At 41.0% G+C, this 27,850-nt stretch overlaps 1 protein-coding gene across 11 annotated transcripts in view; it reads right to left on the bottom strand.

The window, feature by feature from the left end:
* CCDC178 (coiled-coil domain containing 178) overlaps positions 1-27,850 on the bottom strand; it is a 131,249-nt gene that overhangs the window by 9,651 nt on the left and 93,748 nt on the right. For all 11 annotated transcript variants that reach the window (XM_081873671.1, XM_081873676.1, XM_081873673.1 and 8 more), the window contains one exon: positions 5,878-6,012. In XM_081873671.1, the coding sequence (XP_081729797.1) occupies positions 5,878-6,012 (135 nt within the window). Of the gene's footprint in view, positions 1-5,877; positions 6,013-27,850 lie in introns of those variants that run through there.

The raw sequence follows: 27,850 nt of genomic DNA, 5'->3' as shown, positions 1-27,850 counted from the left end.
TTGGGCCTGGGAATTTGTTTGATTTTATGTTTTTGTAATTTTTACTGTTTTTTGTTTGTATTGCTTTATTGGTTGTTGTTTTTTTAAGGTGTTATTTTGTTCTTAAGGGGAGGGGTCAGGGCTGCCGGGGAGTAGGTCCCAGCCAACAAAATGGCTGGGGCGTGTTCCACGGGGGGGATGCACTGGGACAACCGATCTCAGTGATCACGGGTAGGAGGAGGAGTTACGCTAAGACCAGACCATGTCATTACAGAGGAGGCAGGTTTAGTTGTTGTCTGAGGACTATCCCTGTCTCCGGGTCTGGTCCTGACCGGATGGATACTAGAATCAGCAAGGGATACCCACATGACCTGAAGGTGCTGCTGTGCAATGCCAGGTCAATGATTCATAAGACCACTGCCATCCATGACTTGATCATGGATGGAGGACTTGACCTGGCATGTGTAACAGAGACTTGGTTGGATGAAGCAGATGGGCCTGTCCTTGCCGCTGCTTGTCCACCAGGTTTCTCTTACGCACAGCAACCCAGGTCATGTGGGCGGGGAGGGGGGGTTGCAGTGATTTTTAGGAAGTCATTAGTTTGCACCAGGCGTCCTATTGGGAAGACCCAGTTTTCCGAGTGCATGTTCTGGAAGTTGGGCAATAGGGGCAGTACAGGATTCCTTTTGGTGTACCGACCTCCCTGCTGCACCAAGGATTCCCTGCCCAAGCTGCTTCAGGTTGTGGCGGATGTTCTCCTGGAGACACCTAGCTTGGTTGACCTAGGGGATTTTAACATCCATGCCGACACGACCTTACAAGAGGCTGCTCGGGACTTTGTGGAAAGCATGGTCTCCATGGGGCTGTCCCTGAATAAGTCTGGCCCAACCCATAGCCGCAGACATGCCTTGGACCTGGTGTTTACCTCTATGGATGTTGGTGATCTGACACTAAGTAAAAGCAAAACGAAAGAAGTGCCATGGTCAGATCACTTCCTGGTGCAACTGGAATTCTCTGCGACCCATCCCCTCTGCAGGGAGGTGGGACCGATTCGGATGGTCCGCCCCCGCCACTTAATGGATCCAAATGGTTTCCAGAGAGTGGTAGGGGATGCTTTATCCCATGCTGATGGCCTTTCTTTTTTTTTTTTTTTAAATATTTTTATTGGATTTTCAAAATTTTTTTAAACAAACACAAACATATATCATAAACACAAAACACAAAACAGAATATCTGTAGTTTCATACCCTTACAATCATTACCCTCTTTCAGTGACTTCCCCCCACCCCCCCCAGCCACCTTCCTATTTCATTAAATATCTCAGCAAGTTATTTGTTCAAATCTCTTAAATATTATTCATATCTTTTCTTATAATTTATCCTTTATCCATTTTTACTTTAAATCCCATTATACATATTAAGTTGTTTCTCTAAGGTCGGCCTAATTTCTCTCCCACAAATTCCTTACTCTTTATATTAAATCAAAAAACAATAATATTTCTATTCTAAACCCCAGACTTTTACCACTCTGCACTCCCCTCCCCCTCTGTCCCGGTATTTGCCCCTTCCCACATTAATATCCCAAAGAAAAAAAAAAGACAGATTTAACCCGGATTTCTCACATCAGAGGCCCTTAGGCCCCCGTTAATCACTCTCCAGCAATTTTGTTTATAGTCCTTTTTATTGATCTTCTCTTCTCGAAGGAATTCTGTCACCAGTTCCTCATATTTTTCAAACAAAAACAGTCTTTGTCCAGGATCAACAGATCTCCCATGTTGCAGCTTAAAGAAGAAGTCTCCATCATACTTATTCGTTCTTTCGTAGCTTAATGTTTCAGTTGTTCCAGGGACTTCCATCTTTCTCTCTCTTTGCAGATTTATGATCCATTGGTTGTCTTTTTCACTTCTTTTCCTCCCAAAAGTTACAAATATTTGATTGCTCTCTTCCTCCTGAACTCCTTCTTCTTTTTCTTCTTTTTCCCCCAGTTCTGAAGTTGTCTCTTTTTCTGCAGCTGCAGATTCTTTTTCCATCCGGTTAGCTCCACCAACAGATTTGTTTAGTTTAAGATTGAAGGTCATCAGTTGATCTCTCATGGCTAAGCTCTGCTCTTGCAGAGCTCCCACCAGGGAAAACATTTTTTTTATCTCTGCCAGTAGTTTTCCTTCCGCAGCCATTGCAATGTCTTTAGTTCCCTCCAGGGGGATTTCCATCATAGTTCTTTTCCAACAGTTCGTTACTTTGTTATTCAGAATTAGTTTGTTTCCAGTCAATTTAATGTAACACTTTTAGTCCCAACAATATAGTTATAACACAGTTTTAACTCAATTTCCAAGCTGACGTCCGTTTGACAGCTCTTTTGACAGCTGTCAAACACCTTGTTTTTTCTCTCGGGTTCCCAAGCAGGGCACTGCCCGGGTTCGGGGGGGGGGTCCGCCAAAAGCAAAACCTCTGGGATTCCCCTCTCTTCACTCCAGCACAAGTAACTTTTTCAACCAATTTATGAAAGTGTTCTTTCTCCTTTCAACACCAGAATCTTTCCGACTTAGTGCTCCTCTCCTTGCTTTAAGTCTTTTGGTGGGGGGGGGAGTGTGGACTTCCTTTTTAACACATCCCCCGCTCGTACTCAAATTCAATGATAAAACTTTTAGTGCCAAAATTTCCTTCTACTCACGAGTTGTTTTTTCAGTCCAAATTTCAGGAAGAAAGATAGCGCTCTCCGGTCATGGCTCGCGGCTTCGCTCCGCCAAGGCAGCGATCGACTCTCAGCTCCACGCCACTCTCCGGTCCCCTCCGTAGCCTTTAAAAAGGCTCTTCGCGGGTCGGGGAGGGCGCTTAAGGTGCCCGCCGAGTCTCCATGTCCGCAGGCTTCAGCGCCTGCGGTTTCTAAGGGTCCCCGTGTCGCCGGCACGGCAAGACCCATCCTTAGCGGAGCCGATTCCCTCCAGAGCTCGGAGGGAATCCGCCATTACCCGTTCGCGCTATCCCGGAAGTCCGCTGATGGCCTTTCAGCCAATTCCCTGGTGGCCCGCTGGAATGTGGAGGTAACCAGGGCTATTGATTGTTTGGCTCCGAAGCGCCCTCTCCGATTGCATGGAGCCCGGGCAGCCCCATGGTTTTCCACGGATCTGAGGGCAATGAAACAATCGTTGAAACGGCTAGAGCGCCGGTGGCGGATAACTCATTCCGAATCTGACCGGACACAGGTTAGAGCTCAATGTCGAGCCTACCAAGTGGCGATAGCGACAGCGAAGAAGACTTTCTTCGCCACCTCTATTGTATCTGCAGAAAACAGCAGCAGGAGACTTTTTCAGGTGGTTCACAATTTAGCGGAACCACCTGCGACATTGGGGCCCAGCACGGGCCACATGATCTCCTGCAATGATTTCGCAAAGTTTTTTTGCAGATAAAATTGCTCAGATTCGGGAAGAAGTAGACTCCACCGTGGGAGCAGGGCCAGGGCGGGAGAGTGCTAGAGTCCTGTCTAGTCAAGTTGTGTGGGATCAATTCCAATCTGTTACCTCCGAGGATGTGGACAGGCTGCTTAGACGAGTGAAGCCAACCACCTGTCTCCTGGATCCTTGCCCATCCTGGCTTATAAAAGCTAGCCGGGAAGGACTGGGCGATGGGCTTCGTGGGGTGGTGAATGCTTCCCTCCGTGAGGGAGCCTTCCCAGACCCGCTGAAAGAGGCGGTTATTAAACCGCTTCTTAAAAAACCATATTTAGATGCGGCCACGATGGCCAATTATCACCCAGTCTCAAATCTTCCATTCTTGGGCAAGGTGTTTGAGCGAGTTGTTGCTGAACAACTCCAGGCACGCCTGGAAGAAGCGGACCATTTGGATCCCTTCCAGTCGGGATTCAGGCCTCATCATGGGACTGAAACTGCCTTGGTCGCACTGGTTGATGATCTCCGGCGGGCTAGGGACAAAGGTGAGAGCTGTTTCCTAGTTCTGCTGGATCTCTCAGCGGCGTTTGATACCATCGACCATAACATCCTTCTGGACCGTCTTGAGGGGCTAGGAGCACTGTTAGACAGTGGTTGCGCTCCTTCCTCCTGGGCCGTGTTCAGAAAGTGGTGTTCGGGGATGAGTGTTCAGACCCCTGGGCTCTCACTTGAGGGGTGCCTCAGGGTTCTGTCCTCTCCCCCATGCTTTTCAACATTTACATGCAGCCACTGGGAGAGGTCATCAGGAGTTTTGGGCTGGGTGTTCATTAGTATGCGGATGATACCCAGCTCTACCTCTCTTTTAAATCAGAACCAGTGAAGGCGGTGAAGGTCCTGGGTGAGTGTCTGGAGGCGGTTGGAGGATAGATGGCGGCTAACAGTTTGAGGTTGAATCCTGACAAGACAGAAGTACTGTTTTTGGGGGACAGGAGGCGGGCAGGTGTGAAGGATTCCCTGGTCCTGAATGGGATAACTGTGCCCCTGAAGGACCAGGTGCGCAGCCTGGGAGTCATTTTGGACTCACAGCTGTCCATGGAGGCACAGGTCAAATCTGTATCCAGGGCAGCTGTTTACCAGCTCCATCTGGTACGTAGGCTGAGACCCTATCTGCCTGTAGAGTGTCTCGCCAGAGTGGTGCATGCTCTGGTTATCTCCTGCTTGGACTACTGCCATGCGCTCTACGTGGGGCTACCTTTGAAGGTGACCCGGAAACTACAACTAATCCAGAACGCGGCAGCTAGACTGGTGACTGGGAGCGGCCACCGAGACCATATAACACCGGTCTTGAAAGACCTACATTGGCTCCCAGTACGTTTCCGAGCACAATTCAAAGTGTTGGTGCTGACCTTTAAAGCCCTAAACTGTCTCGGTCCAGTATATCTGAAGGAGCGTCTCCTCCCCCATCGTTCTGCCTGAGGTCCAGCTCCGAGGGCCTTCTGGCGGTTCCCTCACTGTGAGAGGCCAAGTTACAGGGAACCAGGCAGAGGGCCTTCTCGGTAGTGGCGCCCGCCCTGTGGAACGCCCTCCCATCAGATGTCAAAGCGAAGTTTTTAATATGTGACATTTTAGTGTATTTTTCATCTTTTTTGGAAGCCGCCCAGAGTGGCTGGGGAAACCCAGCCAGATGGGCGGGGTACAAATAAATTATTATTATTATTATTATTATTATTATTATTATTATTATTAACATTATTATTATTATTATTATTATTATTATTATTATTCTATGATGTGGGTGATTGGAGAGAAAGCAGATTGGGAGGGAACAACGGTTATTGGAAAATCTTCTAGAGGGAGAAATGTTAAGAAGTCCCCTTGTTTCTATGCCCACAATCTGTGAAGGAAAAATAGGGGGGACTACACATGGCAGTCTGTCACATTTAGTTTGGCTCTTATTGTGAGGTGTCCAGGTCTGGGTCTGAAGGTAAGAATAACGTTGGCTTAATCAGATTGGGCCTTGTGTCCATGACACCAGGATTCCTTAATTCCTGTGATGCCATTACCCCTCAGAATATGTAAAGTGATGATCTTTAGCTAAATGGGTAATCTATGCTTCTTCTTTTTCTTTAGAGGAATAAAATGTGAAAAATCAAAAGTGTTGCTTTCTGTGTCAATAAGAGGTAAAGAAAGGAATGTGCTATAGTGTGTTCTAAAATATTTTAGCTGCACTGTTATGCCTGTTTTTCAATGGTTAAAAATAAACGTATTTGTATAATGATCATTGTAAAGGCTGCCGAGAACAAAATTCAACTTTCTCTTTTAAAGAAAATATCTATCTGTGGTACATATGCTAGCCTACTGGATTCATCCTTCATGCAATTTCAGTTTATTAAAGAGGTTAAAAATTTACAAAACTCTGATGGGATATGGTTTTAATGCTTCATCACACTACCCATCATTTGCTTTTCAATCTAGATCAGAATGATCTTTCCTACTTCCCTGCAATCACCTACCTGCACAGCTAATATTTTCTGAAAATTCTCATGAGAGGCTGCCTGGAACTTCGCCAGCCCAGCTTGGCTATAGACGGCTCGCTGTTTGAAGTACTCCACCAATACCCTGTGCAGCTTCCTTTGCAGCCGAGAGAGCTAAAAGAGGAAAGGGGAAAAAATAAGTCAGAGTGGGAGAGGAAATTAATGGCAGTGTTCAAGAAGAATGATGGAGGGAAATATAGAAAGCAGTCAATAGCCCATTCTGCACTGTACGGACCTGACAGGAATTTCACAGTCTCTTGATTTTTCAGCCCACTCATGTGCATTCATCAGAAACCAGTCACATCTGGCTGCCAGGATGGGGGGTTAATTTTCTCTAAATGCCTCAGCAGTTTTGTTCTAGCTGAGGCAAACTCTGTGACTGCAAAGCTGATGAGTAAAATATTTCTACTTCACCCAGTTTAACTCAAAACCGATAGCCTCGGGACATATTGAACCTTTCTTAAAAAAATAATCTTTTGAAGCATTTTGAATGGCACATCAGGTCAGGCCAAAGTTTAAAATGCAAGTTTAAGACTTTGATGGACACTGTGGCTCATTTTTCCTTGTAAAGCTTATCATAGCTTGGCAATGTGTGCTCCAGAGCATGACAAAACTAAAGAGAATTAACTTCACCATCAGCAGCTGAGGGAGAACAATAACAGGAAAGAAATTTCCAGATAGAACTCCCTATTAATCTACCTAGCTATAACCATGTGACATGAAAGCATCTAACTGCAGTAAATTGCAGTTAAGGCAGCAGCTGAATGTGACACTATCATATCTATATATCTATATCTGCACATGCACATTTACACAGATGTTACAATATACTGTATAAAGAGAATCACAAGTGTGGGCTTACCCTGGTTTTCTTACATAGCTTTCTAACTGCAAAAATCACTTTGACAAAGAATATTAAATGAGTTTTAAACGTAACAGCTATTACAGACACATTATTAACCAATTTCTGTTTATATTACAGTTCTTCTAAATTTGGGAATAAATAAGAAATAAATAAAAAATCTGGCACAGTAGTTTTACATGCAGCTCAAATGAATGGATGCAAACGTATTACCTTAATAGCTAACTTTTAAACCCCCTCCGTCTCTATATCCAGGATAGTAATTAAGTCCATGTGCCCAAAGGGGCTCAGACAACAGCTTCCACACGTGAAACTTCTGAGTCACATTTGAAACACAGGAAAACTTTCAAGAGCATTTTGCAATATGGTATAAGGATCTATCAGTTCAAAGAAAAGTAAGAAGTAAAAAGTATCACTGGGCATGCCCAAATCCACAGGAGATACTGGTTGGATCCTGGCCACATTTGTTTGTTGCAGGAGAGGAAAACACTGCTAATGTAGAAAATGGCTAATGGGAACCAATTATATCAAAGAGATTTTAAAGCTGCATTTTTATTTAGTCATGCTACAGTACTCTCAGTAAAATGTCAATCACTATTGTCAGTACACAACCTTTCTGAGCATGGTTGTCAACCACATTAAAACAATGGTATAATGTATCTATGGAAGTTTTCAAACCTATTGAGATCAATACCACAATGAATGCATGAATAAAAATGTCTTTATATCAGAGAAGCGTTCTTTGGCGACCAATACATTGTACCGTGTCCAAATCTCATTTTCATTTTGTTTCTCAAGGGAGTTGAGAAACACATAATTTCTCCTGTCTTCAATACCATCTTTGAAAATCTATACAAAATACCAGCTATAATGCTGAAAATTAATATTTCAATATTTCACATGGGCCTCATTCACATGCAATGGTAAGCCAAACCATGGTTTTACTGCGAACAGGCAAGTGTGCTGGTGCCTAGAGAGAAAAGTGTGGTTTTTTGCTTGTCTCCTGGCCCTGCTGCTGCAATGCTACCCAGAGCTAAGCTATAGTTTGGCTTTGCATTACATGCAAACCTGGGCTCATGGTTTGTTACCGACAAACAAATCAGAATAAATAAAAAAACAAACAAACCATGGTTACATCTTGTGTTTGTTTGGGGCAAGACAAACCACAAGACAGAGTTTAAACTTAACACTAAACCAACCCATGTCTTACTTCTAGGTTTTTCCAGTTGTTGTGTTTATTTATTGAATTATTTGACAATTATTACCAATAATAAAAACTCTGATCAAAAAATATTACTTCAAATCATAATGTTATAATACAAGTAAGAATAAATAAATAAGAATCAAGACAAAAATACATTTTTTCTAAAAAAATTCAAAACCTACTTGTATTTTGTATTTTCTTGATAATATTGTATAAAGGGCAATCAGTTTTACCAGAAATTATTTCTATATTTATTAACAAGTCTTGCTCTAAGATAAGTCATTATTTTTCCTGTTATAGTTAAATCCCAAAATTTGTTAAGCCATTATTTCCAGGGAGGGAGTAATGCAACTTTCCAGTTTTGAGCCAATAACCTACTGGCTCTGATAATTACAGAAGTTTGATGCCATCATGTCATATCTTTGAAACAATTCTGTCTTATATCTGTCTTCAGCGAAAGTTTATGATCTTTTCTTTATAATTTCTTCCTCCTCTCCATGTTTATGTTATTTCCTGGGTCTTGGGTCCATCATATATCCTTTACTTGTTCTAGCCAAGTTTTATGAAATTGCCACATTGGAAGTTGGCGTTTTCCACAACAGAACATTTAGCTAATTGGCACCATTTGCTTTCATTGATTAGGCCCAAAGAGCCTTTTTAGGTGTGCCCATCGAGTTAGATTTTTAATGTTGGTTTCCATTGAAACCAAATCCGTTGAGGATTGTTGAAGAATTAGGGGTTAAAAAACCATGCAGAAAATGTTGATCTTTCTAAATCTGCCCTTTTCTCTCCAAAATAATAATTAAACATATTAGATAATCCTACATGTGCCATATTAATTTAATAATGCAATGAGATGTTGCATACTAAGTAAATGATATAAGCCGTGTCAGTACAATTCATTGTTATAACTCAAACACTGACAAAACAACTCTACAGGTTTTGGCAAGGCAAGCAAGAATGGCAGAATTATGAGCAAAATGTAGCTAATATTTATCTTCTAATACTCCAAGTGCATAGGTAAAAAGATATCTCTTTATTATTAAATCTGTTCCACTTATAATTGTTGTTAAAGATTTTACAGCTCATTTAAATAAAGCTCTTTTGTCAGCAACCTGTACATACTTTTGTAATGACGAAAAGCCAATGGCAGTAGTGAGGGAAAGCAGCATTTTAGTCCCCATAACTGTGGTTGAACTTAGAATGCTTTGAGAAGTGTAGTAATATAAAATAATTATAACACATGAAGAAATACTTTAAAATCTAGAAATTCGGTTTCTTAATATATGATTTAATGCTCTTAAAATCATATATGAAACTTTAAATGAAAAGGTGACTGCTGACTTGATAAGAAGAAGAATTCCTCACTGGGGTGGACTTTGGTAATATTGCACCCCGAGCAAGGACATTTGGTGCCCCCGCCCCCCATTTCTTATTTTCACAATAATTCATTTTGGTACAATTGCTTTTTTATGGATCTTCTCAGTAGGTACCTTTATAAAGAAAGGTATTACTACTACTACTACTACTACTACTTTGTGCCCCTTTGGCTTGGCGCACTGTGTGAGGGAACTGCTCACACCATCCTAAATGTGGTACTGTTCCTCACACTGCCCACATTGTGTGGGTTGATAGTACTTCTGATTAGGTTTTACTTGAATCACAAATGTCTAAATTGTTAAGAGCACAGTAAGAAAGTGACTGAAGGTACTCCTAGAAAGTAAGGTGGCCAATTTTGACTTGCCCCAAGACCAGCTACACTTCCTTGTTGAAAATCCCATGTTTAGTTCACTGGCATTTATATAAAAACCAAATACAGTTCTAAGAGCTTTCCACCCCTTTGGTGGATTCAGAAATTTCATTTCAAACGTCATAAGGAATGTGGTTACATGCAAGAAAAAGGCGACCAAGCGGGCAAAGCCAAAGGTATTTTCTCCCTCAGTTCTCTCCTCCATGTGTTCATTCCTACCTACACTCAGGCACTGGGTGTCCTATGGGGCTCATACCACTTGTAAAAGGCAGGTCACTTACATAAGGGCATTATTGTTTTCATGGAATATCCGAAATAATTAAATATTGTGAATAATAAGCAAGTGAGATGATGGTTGCAAATATTAGACTGGTTAATTAATTAATGTCCCTGTGTTACCTGGAATCTGCTTATTTCCCCCCAGCTCTTTGCCAGCAATAGTTTGGACCATGATACATCTATTTACTAAGACTTTAAAGAAACCTGAGTTGGAATGTGCTCTAAAATTAACATAAGCAGAAGAGCCTTGTTCTGTCTTGCAAATATATATTTGCTAGTAAATGTCCTATTCAAGTCTCTTTCTTGTTTATCATTATTATCAGGTTCTATCTCCGATACAATTTTGTAAAGATTAAGAGAGTTGGTACACAAAATTTGCTTGAATATAGTTTGTTGTCAAATCCAGCTACTATTATTAAAAATGTATCTCTTATAAAGACAGTGCCTATAGCTGTAGGCACTGAAATATACATGGCTCTGCAAAAATAACTAGTGCGCCAAGCAACAGATAAGGAACATATTTTATGTTAGTTGGCCAATCTAGCTCAGTATTGACTACATTAACTGGTTGTCCCTCCTCACAATTTTGGACTGGAACTTTTTCTAGTCCAAACAAGATAGGCCAGGAACTGAACATGGACCTTTGCATACCAAGCAAGTGCTCTAGTACTGGCATAAAACATGCACTGAGATGCTTCATGTGTGAAGTGTAGTCTTTTAGTATGTAATGACACTGAAATTTCCATTCAGACCCAGATCTTTGGGAACCTGAAAACAAGAGGGAATAAAACAATAAGTAACAGTGGGGACCAAGTGTAGCTAATGAATAGCTGTTTATCGGTCCTGCAGCCTAGGTGCTGAATACTGGGGGTAGAGTTAAGAATCCCAATATGTGAAGTGATGATAATACACTCCTTTTTTTTTTACTCACTGAAATGATAAGTGGGTCAGAAAGTAAGTGTGCCTTACATCTCAATTTTACAATAATGAAATATCAGAGAAAAATCAGGATTCTATCTCTTATCCCTGGATTAGGACAGAATGAAAATAGAACACAGATGAATAATACAATTTAAGCCAGTGACAAATTTAATTTCATTTATATTCATTCCTCCAAAGAAAATTCAGCAGATTTCTTTGTCACGGTCAGCTAATTAGTCTGCAATGGAGAGCAATCATCTATTTAATCTATTCTTATTGTGAGGTACAAGTACTTCCAAAATCAAAATGATAAACATCTCACAGTAGAAAAGAAATTATAATTTAATGCACTGTGGTATCTAATTTTAGGGATGTGTACCATTTACAAAATCAAAATGTGTTAGAAATAAAGCAGGATGTTGAAAATCAATAAGATATTGTAGTAATTAGTTGAATAAATATGGTATTCAATATTATCAAAATCACACCAAAGCACGCAAGACACCGTCTACTCAGGTATTACAATTATATTAACAAGGGAGGCTAAATTTAGCAAAATTATGTCTTAAAAACAATGATGTATATATTCACAGATATTAAATTGACAGCTAAACAACAATAATTTACTTCTATTTTATAGACAAACCGAGATACGTAACCACATACACAAAAAGCCACATGTGTACATCCTACATGTATACAAATGCACATCCTCCCTTGAATGATTTCTTGTGGAGTTAATCTGGTTCATTATTATGATATCTGTCCAAACTCCAAATCTGACAAAAAGGCACAATGACTAAGAAGCCTTTAATATTGATATCCAGTTCCCAAGAATTCTCAGTTTTGTGCATTCCCAAACTTATTTGACGCTCACTCTAACATCTGTTCTGGGACGGATTTAGGGGATTGCAACCAGTTTGGTTGCACTGGGTGCGGAGCCTTGGGGGTGTTGCAACTATGATGTAAAATGGAAGGCAAGAGGAGGGGGCACTGAATTTTGGTGTTGTGCAGGCTGCCACTGAAATTTGAGACTGCAAGGTCCACCACTGATTTGTTCCAGCTGTAGGGATCCCAGCCTTGGTATTATGACAGAAAGAAAGAGGTCAAGAAAACCATAATAATGTTTCCTTACATAGAGACATTTACTCGGCCCTCCTTTCCACAATGAGACTCTTGCAGTTCTACTTTTCAACCAGGCATGGCACTAGGATTGCACAGCCCCCAGAATGTGCGCGTACCACACCCCCAGGATGCGCATCATGCCCCCCGGGTGCATGTCACACGTCAGGGGCGCCAGCCCCACCCCGCCTGCTCTCTGCCCCCGATAGCAGAGCAAGCAGCTTCACCACTGTCTACCAACTCCATCTGGTACGCAGGCTGAGACCCTACCTGCCCGCAGACTGTCTTGTCAGAGTGGTGCATGCTCTAGTTATCTCCCGCTTGGACTACTGCAATGCGCTCTTCGTGGGGCTACCTTTGAAGGTGACTCGGAAACTGCAATTAATCCAGAATGCGGCAGCTAGACTGGTGACTGGGAGTGGCCGCCGAGACCATATAACACCGGTTCTGAGAGATCTGCATTGGCTCCCAGTACGTTTTTGAGCACAATTCAAAGTGTTGGTGCTGACCTTTAAAGACCTAAGCGGCCTCAGTCCTGTATACCTGAAGGAGTGGCTCCACCCCCAACATTCAGCCCGGACACTGAGATCCAACGCTGAGGGCCTTCTGGCAGTTCTCTTATTGCGAAAAGTGAGGTTACAGGGAACCAGACAGAGGGCCTTCTCATTAGTGGGGCCTGCCCTGTGGAACGACCTCCCATCAGATGTCAAGGCAAAAGCAACCATCTTACTTTTAAAAGACATCTGAAGGCAGCCCTGTTTAGGGAAGTTTTTAATGTTTAATGCTGTATTGTGTTTTTAATATTGGGTTGGGAGCTGCCCAGAGTGGCTGGGGAAACCCAGCCAGATGGGCAGGGTATAAATTAATAATAATAATAATAATAATAATAATAATAATAATAATAATAATAATAAACGACTTAGTGTGTAAATGAAGATCAACAAGAATAAGCCCGGTTAAACCTTTCTACAGGCTTCAGTGTAGCTGATCATGAGGTTTTGGTACAATATCTGTGGGATCTGGCAGGCATTCATAAGACTGTTCTTGAATTGCCTCACATGTTCTTGTCAGACTCAACTGAGAAGTTACCGTATTTATGGGTGGGTATCTATGGCCTTCCTGGGAACTTTCCTGTGAGCGTCCTATCCATACCTCTTCTGTTCAACACATACTGAGCTGCTGGGTAGGATTATGCAGAGATATTGCATTAATAATAGCTAATAGTGCTATTTCACCCCTTTTAATTCAAACCTAGTTCCTTCAGTCTGGTGCTTACTCAGAGTGTAGCCCAGATATTATTGACATCCCTGGGTTTAGAAATATTTAGGAAGGCTGGAGGTTTAGGAAGTAGATGAGGATAATGGCACTGAAGGGTTGTCATCATCAGTTGATTGAGTCAGTTAAGCAGTTTCACCTACTTCCTCCACCACTCAACATAGGTGTATAAACCTGGCAGCAGGTGGACTGTCTTAATGGAACTCCTATGTCAAAAGGGTTGTTCCTTCAAACTTAGAATTCAGGTAGGCTGTGGAAGGAGGAGGAAACAGCACATTACTCATGTCCTCCATCACAGTGATACCCTTACAGAACTTATCCGAGAGGAGAATGGGAATTGGTTATCTTTGCCTGTCATTGGCTCTGGCTCCACCAACTGTTGATATCCCTGTCTTCTGCCCTACAGGTCTCAATGGGCACCAGCCACCACTGGTAATGCAGTTTTTGGTTTGAAAAAGATTCCCCATATGCTACAGAAATACATTGTTTGGTCACTTAGCTTTTATGATTCTCAACATTTAGATAGTTCATTACTCTACACACTCATATCCTCCATCTTTTCATATGGTTTTCTGAATATTCTTAAAACTCTGATGGTTTTTTGTGATTGCTTCCAATCTTCCCTTAATATATCCTCATTTTGCATTTTTCTAAAACACAATTTCCCCCTGACACTAGTGCTTCCATCCTTCTGACAAGCTCGTATAGTAGATCACAATTCTATTTTCATGCTAATCTGTAGGTTGTATAGCACTGACAGAAGATCATGGATTAATCTCATTTTATAAATGTTCCCTTCTAATAGATTACATACTTTTCCAAACCAAAAACTCTTATTTTAAAGCTAAATAAATCCATAGTGATAGAGTTTCCGGTTATATATGCTTGCTGGAATCGTAACCAGTCATATTTTGGTTTCGAGGTGAATGCAATTCCTAATGTAAATTTCTAAAAACATATTGGGTTGAATTCAATGCTATGGTCTTACAACTATTCCATCTGCACAAGCATTTCAGCTTGCCAGGTGGAAAAATACTGCCTCTCCCCTTCACTCATGCTGTTCAGGGAGTTCTCCTGACCTCCCAGAGACAATTTCAGAGTAGAGGTGCACAGAGAAATAGAAGAGGGGAAGCCCCATTGCGCAAGAAGTCGTCCTTGGGCAAGGCTTCCATTGACAGGGCTGGTTAGGTAAATCCTGCCTAATACAGTACAGTGGTACCTCGGCTTACATACGCTTCAGGTTACAGACTCTGCTAACCCAGAAATAGTGCTTCAGGTTAAGAACTTTGCTTCAGGATGAGAACAGAAATTGTGCTCCGGCGGCGCGGCAGCAACAGGAGGCCCCATTAGCTAAAGTGGTGCTTCAGGTTAAGAACAGTTTCAGGTTAAGTACGGACCTCTGGAACAAATTAAGTACTTAACCTGAGGTACCACTGTATAGTCATAATCTGGGGACAAATAACCTGAGGTACTTAACCTAAGGTACCACTGTATAGTCATAATCTGGGGACAAATAAAACAATAAAGAACAAACAAACAACAAGTGTATTTATTGTTTTTAGTTAGATGAATAAAATAAAATGATATGATAGGAAGTCATGTTGTACTTTTTATTGCAATACTGCATTTCAAGGATTACCAACTAGTAATCCTTGAGGATTACCAACGAGTACCGTAATTACCAATGAGGCCCTTGGGCCAAGTCTGTGTTCTAAAGGGAACAGTTTTGCCCTCACATTGAAACAAGAGGAAAAAATGGGTGTGGAGGAACGTAGCAATAGGGTTTGGCAGTATCTGAGGGAATGGAATTTGGAGATTTGGCCCAACATCCTTTCTATTCTTTCACAGTGTGGCCTTCTACCATAACCAGTTGTTGACTAGGGTTGTATTTTAAGAAGTTATCAATCTTATACACGTCAACAAAGCCTTAGGATGCATCCCTATACCATATTAGGAAGTAATCCTAATTTTGGCTGGGAGCAGCAGGGTGGAATGGCAGAGTCATGGCCACATCTGAACCATCACTACTTACACTGGACATGGTGCAAGGAAGGGGTTTGTGTGTGTGTGTGTGTGTCCCATATTTTGTGCACGAGCTCCAGGCTGGTGCAACTGAGAAACTTGGATTGGGCACATCAGCAGTGGCTGGAATGCTTTACGATCATCCAGCACAGTTGCACTCCTTGAAATAAAATACCACATGGCGCGTTCTGCTGGTAACCACTGATGGGGATGCCATCAGCATTAGTTTCCACCTTCCCACACTTTCAGCAGGCTCTGCAGGGACCTTTGTGGCAGTTGAAGCCTCCTGCAGGCAAAGTCTGGTGTAGCTCAATGGAACTGGACAGAGGGACACCACCACTTGGGGGTTGATTGCTCTGTTAAAGGTAAAAGTACCCCTGACCATTAGGTCCAGTCGCAGATGACTCTGGGGTTGCGTAGTCATCTTGCTCTATAGGCTGAGGGATCCGGCGTTTGTCCGCAGACAGCTTCTGGGTCATGTGGCCAGCATGACTAAGCCACTTCTGGCGAACCACAGCAGCGCATGGAAACACTGTTTACCTTCCCGCTAGTGCGGTACCTATTTATCTACTTGCACTTTGACATGCTTTTGAACTGCTAGGTGGGCAGGAGCTGGAACTGAACAGGAGCTCACCCTGTCGCAGGGATTTGAACCGCCGACCTTCTGATCGGCAAGCCCTAGACTCTGTGTAGACCACAGCGCCACCCGCATCCCCGATTCCTCTGTTTCTTGTGAGTAGCCCCAGTGAATCATGCTTTGGGTTGCGCTGTTAGTCAGCGAATTTATAGCATTCAGTTAAAACATGCAGACCATAGCAACTATTTATTTCAGTTGATAAGACTTCAGCTGAAAAGGGTTCAAGACAGAAAGCATAGATTTAAACAATTATATATATTATTACATGGTTAACTGTTGCTGAAAATCCACAGTCCAACAATTTCCTTCACTACTCACACATGCACAGATACCAACCAAGAAGCTTTCCTACAATATTTCTAAGTACCTGGCACTTCACATTGAAGTATATTGGCAGTCCTCTGCCACATACTTATCTATTTTCGTTTTCCCTGTTGTTCTGTTCCTTGTCCATCATGTAGCTAAAATGAATTTCACAAATAGGTGTAGCTGAATCTAAGGTACACTTTACAAAATGTATTACGAAGTATAAAATTGAATTATTTGATTACAGTCAAATTTAATTTATCCACCACATTTTCTACAAATACATTGTGTGCAAAGCAGTTCACAGATGATAACTTGAGTACAACAAACACCATAGCCATGCCAAATGAAAGCAATACACTATAATATACCACAGACATTTCGACATATAAAAGGTTTAAATGAGCATGAAACATACCAACAGATCTGTTAATAATATCCAGTAGCACTATACTCCTATTAAGCAATTCATTTAGCAGTTCACATTAAGAGGCCTAACAATAAGAGAGCTTGCTCGTGTCCAGCGGGCAGCTAGGATTTAAGGGCTTCTCAAATTACTTCCAGAGAGCAACAGATGATGGGGGCAGTGGCAACAGGTCTGGCATCAGCTCCTAGGTTGGCACCAGGATACTGGTGTCCTCTGGGGCCAACTCTGGCTGCTGCAGAATCCTTTCTTTCTTATTAATCAGGGGACAGCTGGCCAGAATTTTATATGGTTACATATGTTCATTTTATTATTCATTTTACTTCAGGAATATTCCCCCCCCCCGGCAATAAATGGTGTTTATTTTCAAGTAAATGTGTTTAGTATCAGCGCAGCAGAAGCAAGACCCATTTTATTCTTGTAAGCATAGTGGAGCTACGATTTAATTGACTTCAAAATGTGAAAACAAAGCATACTCAGAATATTTTTATTTTTAATCAGAGCTGATAAATACCTTTTGTTTTTGTTTTAACATAATCAGGGTTGTAGAAGCTTCTGTAAAGCAATGGGTGGTAGTGGAGCAGCAGGAGGAGAGAAATTTTAGTTGTATGCTTCAAAACTGAAATACACATGGCTGTCTAACGGGGCCCCTCTCATGAAACTACCCAACACAGGACCTAAAATTACCTAGCTGCACTACCTCTCACACCAAGCTAGCAAGAGGAAAACTAACAAATCTGGACTATCCTTAGCAGCAGCCTCCAGCCAAGCATATTATATCACTATGCACAATTAAATACTTGCCCCCCCCCGCTTGAAATCCCAACCTCTGGACACCCCCACAAGGCATGACTTCAGACAGCCCACCCTCCGACCATCAGAATTCAATTTTCTGAGGCAAGCAAGGGCCTCCTCACCCTCTTGCAGACAAGAAACATTGATTTGTGTGTGTGTGTGTGTGTGTTTACAAATTGTGAGACAAATCCAAGACAACCCGTGTTGGTACAATACAAATAACAGAATCATAGAGTTGGAAGGGACCCTGATAATCTTCTAGTCCAACCCCCTGCCGTGCAGGAATATGCAGGTGTCCCAGACAGGGATCGAACCTGCAATCTTGGCATTTATTTATTTTTATAATATATTTATTAGCAATTTTTTAATTTAGTTGCAATTCCAATAAACAATACAATATAACATATCTTTTAACACAGTCTTCTTGACTTCTTTGGACTTCCTCACATCTCCCGCTCCTGCGTTCCTAACCAAAAAACAAATTTTCCAACAAATTTATTCCCTTATTTCCATTCTTATTATCTAATTTTCCAATATTATATCTCTAATTTTTGATATCCTTTATTCAAATCTTAAAAAATTAAATATAACTTAAAATTTTTCCAAATTTATCTTTTCTTAAATTTAACTTATCTTCATATATCCCTCCCTCTATCTTAATGGTGCCCAGTTGTTTATATTCTAGCATCCTTCTTAACATTCATATAGTTTACAATATTTTTGTAGATAAATCTTAAATTTCTTCCAGTCTTCTTCCAACGTCTCTTCTCCCAGGTCTCGGATTCTGCCAGTCATTTCAGCCAATTCCATATAATCTGTCAGTTGCATCTGCCATTCTTCCAGTGTGGGTAGATCTTGGGTTTTCCAGTACTTAGCGACGAGTATCCTTGCTGCTGTTGTTGCGTACATAAAAAATGTTCGGTCCTTCTTTAACACCTTCTGGCCGACAATACCCAGGAGAAAGGCCTCTGTTTAGCTGTTGTGCTTTGTAACATCAAGAGTGGCCAGGCTCCCCCTCCCCCCACCTAACTGAAGGTTGAGCTGCGCTCTTCTGTGGAGGAAACAGAGGTCCAGAATTTTCTTCTGTGAAGAAGTTAGACCCACTTCACCCTGGAAATTCAAGGGGCATGAGAGGTATGTGTGGGCAGAAACAAAGGAGCTGTCTTTCAGATGAGGATTTCCCCGCTCCCTTCTCTGAACTCACAAAAATCTGAGGAGAATGTTTCTGTTTAGGGAGCTGCCTCTTGATTTCCAAAACCCTTGGGAGTGTTTCTAAGGGCAACAGCAGAAAAACCTGTTGGATCCTCTAGAGGGCCACAGTTCCTTGAATAAAAAACACACAAAGCATTTCCTCATGAGATGTTCCAAACGTTTTCCTCAGATAGCCCTGTAAGAGCATTGTTTCCTGGCATTTTGGTTCCAAAACCTATAGATAAATCTGAAAAATGAGCAGGAGCTAGTTCTGTTCATTGGCTGAACATAACCAAACCGTTTATTTATTATATTTACCGGTATACCCCACTTTTCCTCCAAGGAGCTTAAGGTGGCATACACGGTTCTCTTTCTCCCCATTTTATTTTCACAAGGGCCCTGTGAGGTTATATTATATTATATTATATTATATTATATTATATTATATTATATTATATTATATTATATTATATTATATTATATTATATTATATTATATTATATTATATTATATTATATTATATTATATTATACCGCCCTATAGCATGCCCCCCCCGACATCAAGGCAGTTATAGGTAGCTTTGGCTGAGAGGCTGTGACTGGCCCAAGGTCACTCAGGGAGTTTCATGGCCAAGTGGGGCTTCACACGTCCAAGTCCAACACTCTAACCACTACACCACACTGGCTAAACAGTTGCTTATTGTGGAATTATGTTCCCCATTTATTTCCCTTCTGGCAAGTTCCATTTAACAACACAACACAACTCTGAAAAGTCAGTCAGTCAGTCTAAAGTTTTGGGTTTTTTATCACAGTTTTAATCTTAATCCTTCTTCCTTTTTATACCTATCTTCATTATTGTAGATACATTTTCAGAGAATGGATGGTGACAAAACGAAAGAGCTTTAAAGTGGTCAGGAATAAGAAAAAATGTTTTGAGAATGCTTATATGTGATTGCATAAAATTAATAACATTGGGGGTGTGGGGAGCAGCACTGCCACAGAACTGTAGATGGTTAAAGCTTGGTTTTATTTTTGTGGATTGCCTATGCAGCTGGATTGGTAGATTGTGTCATGGTCCAAAAACTGCTCTGGATGACTTCATATGCTTGTCACTCTCATAACTGTTCTGGTGTGACTCGAAACTTTTATGACAGTGACTATGCCAGCCAATATTTTATGCTGTCCTCTTTGGTTTGGCTTTCACTACCCCAACCTGTCTTTAAAACCTAGGGGGCTGGAGGTACTTCTATGTCTGCAAACATTCTGGGGGTGACTGATGTATGTCTATTCAGTCTTTTCAGTTGGCATTTGTGGTTTCCAATTTATTGCTCTTCTCTTCCCCTCTTCATCTATGCAGGAAGCTTAATCGCATTCAAGTGAGTTTTTAAAGACTTGTTGTGATTGCTAAACTGCATCTGGAAGGAGGATTGTGACTCCTTGGTCACTGCAGACACATGTGCTGCACCTTCTCCTGTCTTTGTCCATAAAGGGAGAAAGGTCAATCAATGAAACAGTGGAGACATGTTTTTCCCCATTTGGCACCCTCTGTTGTGCAGAGACATCTAGTGGCTTGTGAAGTCACAAGCAGATGACAATTGCCCTGTGAAGGCCTCTAGATGTCTCTCTACAAGCAATGAGTATAAATCAGGCAAGCGAGACGCTGCTGTTTCCTTAACTGACCTTCCTGACTAATCTCTCTGTCCTTCAACCACAGTGAAGGTGTAGTGTGCACTTCTGAAGCGACAGCAGCATGCTTTTAAAGATACAACCTCCTCCCCTGGTTTGCAACTTGGCAACAGTAATGGTTGGCAACTGTTTGAACTATGCAAGGCAAAATGGGTATCAGTTAAACCAGGAGATTTATTGATGAAACGAAATAATTTCAGTCATATCAAACTAAAGCGTTAAGTTGCATACTAGCTACCTAACATCCTAATGCACAGGTGGTAACAGAAGGAGCTGTGGCACAGCAGTTTTCTGCAGGTGAGGAGGAAGAAGAACATGAAAGGATCACAATTCGCATTGTTTCCAAAAGTCCTTTCCTACTTTCACTGCTCTTAGGGGTAGGATAGCCCATGCTTAGTAGTGGTGCCCATGCTTTGCATGCAAGAGATTCCAGGTTCAATACCCAGCATCTCCAGCTGGAGCTGGGAAATACCACTGTTTAACACCTTGGAGAGATGCTGCAAGTTAGCATAGGTGATACTTAAGGTGGACAAATAATCTGGTTCAGTTTAAGGATAGCATAGTGATGTAGGAAGACAACAAAGGTTCCTATTTTACTTTCCTGGGTCACTATGTTAGCCTCAGAGGCCACAAGTGGCATCACAGCCCTTCTGCAGCTTATGCCTCAGGAAAAAAAATACAGTATCTTAGGTGGAAACAGAATTCAGCCCAAGCAGACTCCAGACCTGGCAAGGAACAAACCTCCAGGTTATTGATCCCCTAATCTGAATTATCAGATTAGTCTTGTCTATGTCTACTTCCCCTCTACTACTTGTTGGATGAGCCCTTAAGTCCAACCCCAGCTAAGACTGCAGATCCTTCCCTGATGACACGTTTGCACTCAAGCAGAGGCTCCATTCAGGCTCCTTTAACAGGCATTCAGCATTTTGACAGAAAACATCATTGATATAATATGTGTTGATATTGTTGTGCATGCTATCCCCATCCCAATGCCCCTAATATGGAAAAATATGTTTAGTAAACTAAAAATATGTTTTTGCATCCATTATGGATTAAATTGCTGGCTCATTGGGAAAACACAGACGTGGCTCTCATCTGAGGAAAGCACATAGTTCAATTCAATATTTTTTTTATCTGACAGGTTTTCAACTCTTTCTTTTAATATTTTACAAGAGCTGTTTGACAATGGGCTCCTGATCAGAACTGCTGTATAAATGCCAAAATCTCAAAGGGAAACATGATTCCAATATAAAGTATTCCCTCTAGGACCCCTGGCAGACACAAAAGGGAGAATAATTTCTTGATGTATAGAGGCACTGTCACCATTGTCAAAGAAAGCTAGCGCAACAAGTGAACCACAAATATAGCAATGTGCTTCCTCCTTATCAAAACAGCTGCAGTTTCATCTGAGCAACGGAAATCTGGTACAATCATTCATGATAGGATGGCTAAAAGATACAATATTTATTTCTCTCTTCCCCCCCCCCCTCTGCATTTGAAATAAATTCCTACACTTATTCAGGACATATATAAAAAGCCTGCATAGCACTGTATATAAAAACAATCTGCAAAAACATACAGAAATATTTCTACCAAATCAACAAAATATACAAATATCCAATACTAAACAGTTCAGAGTAAACCTGTAAAACAAACCAAGCCATAAATGTATGGTCTTGTTTTTCTTCTTAAGAAATAATTTTAGGGTATTCATAATTGTTTCTTCAAATCCATGTTAAAGCAGAAAAAGCTATAGTAAAGTAGGTTTACTATAATTTATATCAATAATTACAATTAGGAATTAAGGCCAATATTTGATGCTGTTCTCATCTTTTAACCACTTACTGGAATAGATTTTGTAGCTGCGAGAAGTATGTGTTTTAAACTGTATAATGCTTATTCTAGAATAGTTAGACAAAAAGAAGAAGTATGTATGGACTTGGAATTACTTCTTTTTTGAATGATTAGTGCTGACAATCCTGGATATGAACTGAAAGAAAGCCTCACTGAATTCAGTGGTACTGACTTCTGAGTAGACAACCAGAGGATCAACTTGTAAATCAAACATCTCTAATTGTTTTAGCAGATTATAATACTGTTTCTTAATTTTGAATTGAAATATACTGGTATAATTTTAAGACCTACTCTCTCATTTACTAAACGCTCCTTTTCTTTGGTGATCACTTGTAGCCGAGTAAGATTGTCTTTCATGAACACGGTCTTAACAGTGAGTCCATAAGTGAGTGTGGAGCCAATTCTGGACCCACACATCCTTCAAGTGGGGACATAGGTTTTAGGGCAGGAGTTGATCTTGGTGAAGGTTTGCCAAATGTGCCTTCCTCTTAGCACATTTATCCCTTTAGCCCTGAGTCTGAGCAGTCTTCAAAGTCCATGGCACCTTTGGTAAAGGCTGTTCTCCGACTGGAGCACTCGAAGGCCAGTGTTTCCCAGTTGTTGGTGTTTCTACTACATTTTAAAAGATTTGCCTTGAGAGAGTCTTTAAACCTCATTTGTTGACCACCAGCATTACGCTTTCCATTTTTAAGTTTGGAATAGAGTAGTTGCTTTGGAAGATGATAATCAAGCATCCGAACAGCATGACCAATCCAACAAACTTGATGTTGAAGAATTGAGGCTTTGACACTGGTGATCTTTGCGTCTTCCAGTACACTGGCAATTAAATACACTCCCATGTTTTGCTTAGAGCTGCAATCCTTTATATTTAATTGGGAGTAAGTCCCATTGAACTCAATGGGCTTTACTTCTCAGATATGCATATGACTGTGTTGCATATCTCTGAAATCAAATGTGGACATCTTTTAATGAGGATGTTACATATTGATGGCTCAAATAAGTTGAATGGGGCTTAGGCATGCTGAATACATGTCACAAATTCAAAAATTCAAGCATGAAAGTCCGTTCCTTAACTTGTTTTCAAGCATCATCCTTTTTTCCTGCAATAAGTAAAGCAAAGCTACAGAATCTGCGACCATTTGCATCTAAGGAAGAGATGTTTTGCTTTGGTGATATAGTTAATGAGTCTAAAAATATTCAGTATAATAATTCTGTCAAAGCCCCCACAGTCTCCTCAATGAGCAGAAGCCTGCAGGATTCCAATGGGGAGCCAAGTAATGAGCTCTCAGCATTCGCTTCTACACCGTCCAGGCGAAATATACTTGGGCCTCTATGGTTCCACATCATTAGCAACATGAAACAAAGACACATGCTTGACTTTAATAAGTGACTAAAGTTGCTGGGTTATTAGGCTGTTACTGCACATAAACTCTATTTCAGTATGACAAACCAGTTCCTTGCAAACAAAGGAGAGAGGAGGGAAAGGAAAGAGAGCTTTTGCAAACAGCATTTGGTATAATTTAATGTGTAAACAATTGAACAAGTCTTGGAAGATGACACAAGAAGTGATGGGTTCCTGACACAGAATCTCATGGGTATGTCACAGACTGCTGTGGTCTCACTGCAGGAGAGGATGGCTATGGTGGGCTGCAGTGATCAGACTATGGGCATATATGACTGAGTTTAGTTGATAATCTTGCAAGACAGGAAGTGAACAAGCTCATCCCCACTGGGAAAGTTTTAGACATGATTAGCTTCAGCATGACCAAATAGGTCAATGTTATGATACTGTGTTTTCAGCAAAATTAAATTAAATTAAATTAAATTATGAGAAGAAATGCATGTGATTTGTTTTTACTTCCCCTCATGCCTATACTATATTGGAATATACTGATTTTTCCCTTTAGAAGAATTAAACTATTATTATTATTATTATTATTATTATTATTAATTACCTGCCCTTCACCTTTAAGGTTCCAGGGCAGTTGAACAGCATTAAAAACAATATTAAAAACAGTTTAAAGCAACTTATAATCACAAAAATAAAATAATAACATTGAGTTAAATTTTATGATCTCTTAGTATTCTCTGTTGTTTTTGTCCATGGAGTTTTCTTGGCAGGGATACTGGAGTGGCTTGCCGGTTCCTGCTCCAGGTGGATTTTAAGCAAGGTTATGCTTAAAATTCTACAAGGCAGGCTTAAGCAGTATGTGGACTGAGAACTCCCAGAAGTGCAAGCTGGATATCGAAGGGGCAGAGGAACCAGAGACCAAATTGCAAACATGCCCTGGATTATGGAGAAAGCTAGAGAGTTCTAGAAAAACATCTACTTCTGCTTCATTGACTATGCAACAGCATTTGACTGTGTCGACCACAACAAACTATGGCAAGTTCTTAAAGAAATGGGAGTGCCTGATCACCTCATTTGTCTCCTGAGAAATCTCTATGTGGGATAAGAAGCTACAGTTAGAGCTGGATATGGAACAACAGATTGGTCCAAAATTGGGAAAGGATTACAACAAGGCTGTATATTGCATCCCTGCTTATTTAACTTATATGCAGAATTCATCATGCGAAAGGCTGGACTGGATGAATCCCTAGCCGGAATAAAGATTGCCGGAAGAAATATCAACAACCTCAGATATGCTGATGACACAACCTTTATGGCAGAACGTGAGGAAGAATTAAAGAACCTCTTAATGAGGGTGAAAGAGGAGAGCGCAAAATATGGTCTGAAGCTCAACATCAAAAAAACGAAGATCATGGCCACTGGTCCCATCACCTCCTGGCAAATAGAAGGGGAAGAAATGGAGGCAGTGAGAGATCCATGATCACTGCAGATGGTGACAGCAGTCACAAAATTTAAAGACGCCTGCTTCTTGCGAGAAAAGCAATGACAAACCTAGACAGCATCTTAAAAAGCAGAACATCACCTTGCCAACAAAGGTCCATATAGTTAAAGCTATGATTTTCCCAGTAGTGGTGTATGGAAGTAAGAGCTGGACCATAAAGAAGGCTGATCGCCGAAGAATGGATGCTTTTGAATTATGGTGCTAGAGGAGACTCTTGAGAGTCCCATGGACTGCAAGAAGATCAAACCTATCCATTCTTAAGGAAATCAGCCCTGAGTGCTCATTGGAAGGACAGATCCTGAAGCTGAGGCTCCAATATTTTGGCCACCTCATGAGAAGAGAAGACTCCCTAGAAAAGACCCTGATGTTGGGAAAGATTGAGCGTACAAGGAGAAGGGGATGACAGAGGATGGGATGGTTGGACAGTGTTCTCGAAGCTACTAACATGAGTTTGACCAAACTGTGGGAGGCAGTGGAAGACAGGAGTGCCTGGTGTGCTCTGGTCTATGGGGTCACGAAGAGTGGGACACAACTAAATGACAAAACAACAACAAACAGTATTCTCTGTATTTCAGTTTTTAATTTATTATACTAAAGTGTAGATATTTGGCTTTTATAGCAGTTCTAAAATATAGAAACAGAAGAACTACTACCGTATTACCATGATTAATATTTGATAGAAACAGGATTTATTTAGCAAAGTTTTTTCCAGAGTGCTTATTTACACTACCAACAAATCCTTCCGCACTTGTAGGGATTGGCCCTAGTTCTGCTTGATCTCTCAGTGGCTTTTGATACCACCAACCATAACATCCTTCTGGACTGTCTAGAGGAGCTGGGGCACTCTTATACAGTGGTTCCGCTCCTTCCTCCTGGGCCATGTCCAGAAGGATGTTATGGTCAATGGTATCAAAGGCTGCTGAGAGATCTACATCTACATGAAGCCACTGGGAGAGATCATTAGGGAGTTTGGGCTGGGTGTTCATCAGTATGCGGATGATACCCAGCTCTATCTCTCTTTTATATCAGAACCAGTGAAGGCAGTGAAGGTCCTGCGTGAGTGCCTGGAGGCGGTTGGAGGATGGATGGTGGTTAGCAGATTGAGGTTGAATCCTGACAAGACAAAAGTAGTGTTTTGGGGGGGATAGGGGGTGGGCGGGGGTGGGGGACTCTCTGGTCCTGAATTGGGCAATTGTGCCCCTGAAGGAGCAGGTGTGCAGCCTGGGAGTCATTTTGGACTCATAGCTGTCCTGGAGCTGCAGATCAATTCTGTGTCCAGGGCAGCTGTCTACCAGCTCCATCTGGTACGCACGCTGAGACCCTACCTGCCCATGGACTGACTTGCCAGACAGATTTTGGGTCACTGCAGGATGGAGATAGGAAAGGAGTACCAAGTCAGAAAAGGAGCTTATAAATTTAAGGCTCATTTTTGATTGGTTTTACCTTTAGTAGAATTGTGCTGGCCAAGTAATGTCTGAACCGCCCCTAAACCAAGTTTACATAATTTTAAAAAACAGAAGTTACATAGCCATGTATAATGACACACCAGAGACTTCATAAACCTTGTATATTTGGGCATCCCTGGGACTGTAAAAATAAGAGCTTCAAGCAACAATAAGTGGCTTAACTATATCCAAAATAGGCCCGAATCACAAGTGTGATTTCTCCATACAATAAGTATATTGAGAAGGGCTGTGTTTTGTCAAAATCACATAGAATATTTTTGAAATGCAGGTCTATTGGCATCTTATGACACTTCACTAAATGCTACATACTAAAATTTAGGTTACACTCCTGTTACTAAGTGTATTCTCCTGTTACTAAGACTGGCTTTCTGATCATGCAGGTAAATTGCCTTGAAACAGAGTATCTATTTATGTCTCCATGCACAATATTAAGAGGAGAAAGGAAAAAAAAATATTTATTATGAAACCTACTCCAAGGTATTATAGTTATGTTTTTAAAAAAGAAAAAGCTGAAGCAAGCAATGCAGAATAGGAAAGACAATAGTTTCAAAATTGTGGAAAATCAAAGTAGACTTGAATTTATGCAAAGCTTACTCTTCAAACAAATGTCTTCTAGTGAAGACTCACAAAATGTTTCAACAGCAATAGCTGAGATGGACTCTGTGTTGTAATAATTTCGATACACTTGACTAATGCAGTTATTTTCAATGAGGTTGGCACAATGCCCATAGCTGTGAGCAAACAAATACAGCAAGAAAACCAGTTTAGTATCTTCCATTAATGCAACATGGTTTTGCTCTGTCCAGGGGTATTTCTTGGCCACTCTGTTTTGTTTTGCACTGATAAATTGGGAGGGGGGGGGATATCCGAATGCATTTTGTTAGATTTACCAGTGTATTTTATATAAAATGCTGGTGAGGCACAAACGTTTTAATCAAATTAGTATGCAACATAAGGCAGCTGTGTATTCAAATGGGTTTTTAAGCAATTTGGTTGTTTTCTTTATAATAACAGGAAAGAACATTTTGATTTTGAAGGTGACAGAGGCAATATTACCAGAATTAAACAATCTGAATTAGCTTTTTCATGAAATGTAATATGTTTTATGCTTTTAGATGGGACGCTCCAGTGCTTTCAGATGAGCCTTTCACTGTCACAGTCAATGGCCAGGAACAGAATAAGCTCTGGAGGTAGGATTATCCTCGAATTTAATTTTTTTTAAAGGAGGCTAATGGCAAATGTTTCTAGCAAACTTTAGGTGCATCTGCGCTATAACTAGAGAACCAAGACAGGCTATTAAAAGGAAA

The sequence above is a fragment of the Podarcis erhardii genome (assembly GCF_964252035.2).
Source record: "Podarcis erhardii genome assembly, chromosome: 8".
Classification (NCBI taxonomy): Eukaryota; Metazoa; Chordata; class Lepidosauria; order Squamata; family Lacertidae; genus Podarcis; species Podarcis erhardii.
The sequence above is the reverse complement of the archived record's forward strand: the minus strand, read 5'-3'. Positions and strand labels throughout refer to the sequence as shown.